Below are 6,620 nucleotides of genomic sequence, written 5' to 3' on the forward strand. Positions count from 1 at the left end.
TAGGTATATGTATATGTATATATGTATGTACACGAGCACGCCATAGAAACGGAAGGTCCCTATGAAAGACAAGTGATTTTGATAATGGCCCTACTATTTCCCGATTTTCCCATCTTATGCTAATCCTTATACTGCTTCTTATGCTTTTACTATGATATTGATTATGGCTTACATACTCAGTACATTATTCGTACTGACGTCCTTTTTTTTGTGGACGCTGCGTCATGCCCGCAGGTGGCCAGGGAGACAGGCTTGATCCATAGCTTTCTTACTCAGGGACTACATAGAGGAGCTCCATTTCATCCGGAGCTACAGCTTTTGGTATTATTCTTTTGTGTACATACATGGGCACGGCGGGGTCCTGTCCCGCCTATATGATGTCACCTACTCTTCTTAGAGGCTCGTAGATAGTTGTGCATGGTTAGATGTCTTTAGCCTTGTCGGCTTATATTTTGTATATTATTTTGATAGCCTCGCCGGCTTATGTACATTGATATGGGCATAGTTGTTGATGGTGATATAAATGTATTGTTGCCCAATGAGATTAGCATGAATGATGGATAGAAAGTACGATTAAGCTATGTGGCTCACCTAGATGAAAATGTGAATGTACGATAAGAGGTGCCCGGATGGGTTAGCATCGGGTACCCGTCATGGCCCTCCGGTTGGGTCGTGACATGGATAGTCCACTCAGACTGATTATCAATCTGAAGATGAAATGCGATACTAAGGTCTAACTGAGTAACCAATTTTGCCTGCAACATCCTCCAGAATTTGGAGGTAAACTCTGTACCTCGGTAGGAAATGATGGAAATTGGAACCCCGTGCAATCGCACTATCTCTCGGATATAAATCCTGGCCAACTTCTCTGCATTATAAGTAATCTGAACTGGGATGAAATGAGCAGACTTAGTCAATCGGTCAACAATAACCCAAAATGAATCAAACTTGACCAGGGTCTTCGGAAGACTCATAAAAAAATCCATGGCAATCCTCTCCCACTTCCACTCGGGAATGGGCATCCACTGAAGCACACCACTAGGTCTCTGGTGCTCATGCTTGACTTCTTTGGCAATTCCCATACTGAGAAACGAAATCTGTAAATCTCTCTTCATCCGACCCCACGAGTAGTCTTTGTCTCAAATCACGGTATATCTTAGTCGCCCCTGGATGAAAAGAATACCTGGAGCTATGAGCATTCTCCAATATCAAGTGAATCAGACCACCTACATGAGCGTCCCTTGATCCTCAAAATCCCCTCATCATCAAGCACGACCCCCTTGGCCTCACCTCTCAAAACCTTATCACGGATTTTACATAACTTTGTATTATCAAATTGCTTATCCCTGATCTGCTCCAAGAGAGATGACCTTGCCTTAACACATTCTAAAACTCTCCCTGAATCTGAAATATCAAGACGCACAAGACTATTAGCCAGAGTCTGAACCTCCATGGTTAAAGGACGCTCTGAAGCAACCAACCGAGCTAAATTGCCCATACTCACTGCCTTTCGACTCAAGGCATCAGCTACCACATTAGCTTACTCGGATGGTTAAGAATAGTGATATCATAATCCTTTAGTAGCTCTATCTATCTACAATACCTAGAATTGAGATCCCTCTAACTGAACACGTGCTGAAGGCTGCGATGATCGGTAAATACCTCACAATGGCATATAGATAGTGCCTCCAAATCTTGAAAGCGAAGACTACTGCTGCCAACTCCAAATTATGAGTAGGGTAGTTCTTCTCATGGATCTTCAATTTCCTAGAAGCATAGGCAATGACCTTTCCCTGTTGCATCAACACGGTGCCCAAACCAAAATAGGGGTTGTAGTCAACAAGGTCTTGAGCTTTTGAAAGCTCTCTTCACAAGCATCGGACCACTGGAAAGGAACCTCTTTCTGAGTCAATCTGGTCAAGTGAGAAGCAATAGAAGAAAACCCTTTCATGAACCAACGGTAGTAACTAGCCAAACCCATGAAGCTACGAATCTCAGTTACTGAAGTGGGCCTTGTCCAATCCCTAACGGCCTCAATCTTCTTGGGATCAACCATGATCCCGTCTTTTGACACCACGTGGCCCAAGAATGACACAGAATCAAGCCAGAACCCATATTTCGAAAACTTGGCATAAAGCTCTTTCTCTCTCAATAACCTAAGGACAATCCTCAAATGATGCTCATGCTCCTCTCTTCTCTTCGAATACACCAAGATATCGTAGATGATAACTATGACAAAGGAATCCAAATATGGCCTAAAAATGCCATTCATCAAGTCCATGAAAGCTATCGGGGCATTCATAAGCCCAAAAGACATAACAAGGAACTCATAATGAAAATAACGAGTCCTAAAGGTCGTCTTCGAAATATCCTCAGCCCGAATCTTCAGCTGTTGATAGCCTTACCTCAAATCAATCTTTGAAAACACAAAAGTTCCCTGAAGCTGGTCGAACAAGTTATTAATGCGAGAATAGGATACTCATTACGAATGGTGACCTTGTTCAACTGACGGTAATCTATGCACATCCTCATCGTCCTATACTTCTTCTTCATAAATAACACGGGAGCGCCTCAAGAGGAGACACTCGGTCTAATGAATCCCTTACTCAAAAGATCCTGCAACTGCTCCTTCAACTCACTCGACTCAGCAGGTGCCATCTTATAGGGCAGAATGGAAATAGGGTGAGTGCCCGACTCAAAATTGATGCAGAGATCAATGTGGCGATCGGGTGGCATACGCGGAAAATAAGAAGGGAGTACCTTCGGGAACTCGCACACAACAGGCTCGGACCCAAGGGGCGGAGAATCAACACTAGTATCACGAACATGGGCCAAGTAGGTCAAACAACCCTTGTCGACTAATTTCTTCGCGCGAAGATAGGAAATGATCTTCTTCGGAGCGGGACTTAGAGTACCACACCATTCAAGTCTAGGAATCCCAGGCATGGCTAAGGTGACTATCTTGGCGTGAGAGTCCAAGATCGCGTGGTACGGGGACAACCAACTCATACCTAATATAATATCAAAATCTACCATATCCAAGATCATCAAGTCTACCCATGTGTTATACCCCATAAAAATAACTAGGCAAGACCCGATAGACTCAATCAACTACAATAGAATCTCCAACTAGATTAGACACATGAATAGGTACACCAAGACGGTCACAAGTCAAATCCCAACCAATAGAATGATAAGTAGACACATATGAGAAAGTAGAACCGTGATCAAATAAGACTGAAGCTGCCCGATGACGAACTTAAATGGTACCTGAGATCATAGCATCAGAGGCCTCGGCCTCGGGCTTGTTATGGTTCGCATTTTTGTGGGGGGAGGGGGGGGGGTTAGCGCTCGGAAAAGCTACTTCGAACTTGTTGGTGCTCTTTTGAACTTTGTTTTAAAAGAGTCACTACCTAATTTTTGGAAAATTAGGAAAACTAGTTTGGAAGGGTTTATTCAGACACCGTGAAAGATCCTTCTTAATCCAAAGTTCTAGGTAAGGGTTCTGGTGATCCCCTAAGGAAGGTGTTATGCACCCTAGTATTAAGGATCCGTATTATACGGTTGACCTTTGAATTCCAATGTGTGAGTATTTGCATGAACTTCTTATTTTGTGTGTTTATTTCCTGGAAAAAAAATTCTGCCATTTTGCATATTTGTTTTTGAAAAGAATTGAATTTATTCCCTTTACATACAGGGTATTTAGGTTCGAATTTATAATATCCGGATACCATTAGTTCCTTTCATATATAAGGATAATGTTAGTGTTTTTAAAGATAAAAAAGTCTTTTAAAAGTATGGGATAAGTAAATTTTGTTCATGCTTGACTCATACATGGTCCGGGTTAATCCGTTTAATACGTTTTTTAGAACGTCCTTATCTAAAACTTTATGTTTACTGTTTACAAAAGTTTACACGGATTTAATTTACAAGAGTCTGATTGAATAATCAACTAACTTTTGGTCTTGGAATTTATCTTTTAGCCCAATTAGTTATAAAAAAAAAGTAACGTTTTTGACATGGGCTTAGGCCAACAAAAATTTATTTTCTCTTTCTGAAAAAATGGTTAAGGTCTGTTGGGCTTTTGGTCCCAAAATCTTATTTCTTTCTTTAATTACTGGGCTCAGCCCAAAACATATTTCTTATCTTTTCTAGAAACAATTTGGTTAAGTTGGGCCTAAAAATATGATTTTTAGGTTGGGCCTCAGCCCTCAAAATTCCTCAATCTTTTGTCTGAATCCAGCCCAGAAAATATGTGCGTTTTGGTACACAAATACACTACATATGCATAAGTTTAAAAATCATTTTCTAACTGATTTTTTAGTTCAAAAGAAAGAACTTATTTCTGCCATTTAAAGCATATTACTTATGTACATTTTTTGAAACCTATTTTTCTGCCTGTACTAAAAAGAGCATTTGAAAACTGAATTTACAACTAGGAAATACATTCTTCTAGTTTAAAAAAATGTCAAGCCTGGTTTTATTTGCTTAGAAAAAAAAATGGCAACAATAAATATATTTTAGTAAAAATGAAACTGATCCTTTTCATACTGATTTTAGCCATTTTTATTCTTTCAGAAAACGTTTATATTAACACGGGTTTTGAAAAAAAATCACGTTGGGGCCTAAGGTCGAACTAAATGGCATATGTACCGTTTACCTAAGATGCCTAGTCCAAACCATAGATGATTCCAATAATAATGTGAGTTTTGTTTTACAACATACAAATACAACACTTTAATCAAATAAGAAACTAGCATAATGAAATTTAAGGACAAAAGAGGGATATGTTAGGGGTGTATCAAACCCCTAATGAACCATTTTTACCCATGGTTGGGCCTTCATGCCATTCTCACCCATGACTGGGCCTTCAATATCATTAGCTTCCCTTTTCTCTTTTTGGACTTAACGAGCTTTTGAAAGAAAATTTCCTATTGGGCCATTGGCCTAACAATTGCCAGTTGGACTACGCCTAATGGCTATGCAAGAGAGAAAGGGGCGGGGGGGGGGGGGTGGGAAGAACCAAATTAGTCTATGTTTGTTGAACCTATTACTAGCATAATTATACACATATATCCATATATATCCAATTTGATTACAAGTGCACAACTAAAGGACTTGATCATACACCATTGGCTTCACTGAAAATCGCAACTCATACCATACAAAAGCGAAAAGGTTGTCACCACCCTTATTCCCGACGCCGCACAAGTTCCAACGGGTTTCACGAACACCAGGCATGGCTGGACATCGGGGAGTGGCTAGACCTATCCCTCAAACCACCTCAAACTCTCCAAACCAGTGTTGCCACAGTATACAATCAGCGCCTCAAAGTTATGCACAAGCATCATCACATAGGAAGTAGTTTAAATGCAAACAACATTAAAAGTAAATTCACAGTCATGACAGAGAGATTGAGGCAGTTATGGTAATGCACTGATGTGTAAAAATAACATAACAGCTTCAAGATACTTAGTCAAATAAGTGATACAAACAAACCATCCTCTGTTACTCATACATACATGCTACCTATAACTGGCCCATTCTCTTATATACACATAGTATACTTACGATATACAAATGTGATATGTATACCAAGTGTATACCATGTGTATATTCTTCTTCCTTTTTATTAACCTATACATATTCTGTGTATATCCGCACTCTATGGATTTAACTTTAGGCCTCAAGATCATTTCATTTACTTAATTAATCCTTGTCCCTTTTTAGAACAGTGTTCAAGGACAAATCTAAAGCCAATTGAAATCTAACTTAACTCTTACACACATCAAATAAATGATTCATCAACTTCACTTGTTAGCAGACCTCAGAGCAGGAAGTGAAAACTGTTTAATGTAAGAACAGAAACATAGTAGGGGGATGCAGACAAAGAGAAAAGATTCTATAACTCATGATCACCAAAACAGGGTTGGAGCACCAAGAAGTCGGAGCTAAAACAACACTAAATGAATAGAGATCGCATAACTTTATATTCCTTTAAAAACCACAGAAATGAACCTTTGTTCTAGTCAAACAGTAGTAAGAGCATATACACAACAAGATATCATGTAAGTTGCCACTTGAAATAAAAAGGAGAAAGGACCAGCTATGTATGTCACCAAGTCTCACGTAAAAAAGAATGGCATAAAGTTTAACACAATTCTTAGCAACTCAGGATTTTTAAATCCTAACAGGACACTTGTTACCACTCTTTCTATTTCCATCCTTTGGTAAAATAGTGCGATTCAAGGAAGACCAATACACCCTCAGGATAGGAATGCCCCCCATAATCCATAGACTGTGTCATAACACCCCTCATTTGGAGGGTAGGTACTATGAGTCAAGCTATGCTTGACTCTTCCCTGCCCCCTCTTTGAGATGTCTTGAAAAGATCACCCTATGCTAAGTGGTTCAAACTGTTTCAAGAGTACTCACAACATCCTTAAACAACAACATTTAACCAATTTCAGCCTATCACTATTCATTTTTAAAACACAGACTCAGTATTCAGTTATCTTATCCCATAGTTCTAAACATGATAGGATTTTAAACACACCAGCAGCATAGAATCAAACCTTACCAGACAGAGTACAACTTTACCTTTTCGATCCAAATTTACA

At 39.5% G+C, this 6,620-nt stretch overlaps 1 protein-coding gene across 1 annotated transcript; it reads right to left on the reverse strand.

The window, feature by feature from the left end:
- Positions 1-1,189: 1,189 nt before the first annotated feature.
- LOC132066546 (uncharacterized mitochondrial protein AtMg00860-like) lies at positions 1,190-2,281 on the reverse strand. The gene is made up of 2 exons (XM_059459843.1): positions 1,960-2,281; positions 1,190-1,404 (listed from the first exon to the last, which is right to left on the reverse strand). Exons 1-2 carry the CDS (start codon positions 2,279-2,281, stop codon positions 1,190-1,192), a joined length of 537 nt encoding a protein of 178 aa, XP_059315826.1.
- Positions 2,282-6,620: the final 4,339 nt, after the last annotated feature.

The sequence above is a fragment of the Lycium ferocissimum genome, chromosome 8, assembly GCF_029784015.1.
Source record: "Lycium ferocissimum isolate CSIRO_LF1 chromosome 8, AGI_CSIRO_Lferr_CH_V1, whole genome shotgun sequence".
NCBI classification, from domain to species: domain Eukaryota; kingdom Viridiplantae; phylum Streptophyta; class Magnoliopsida; order Solanales; family Solanaceae; genus Lycium; species Lycium ferocissimum.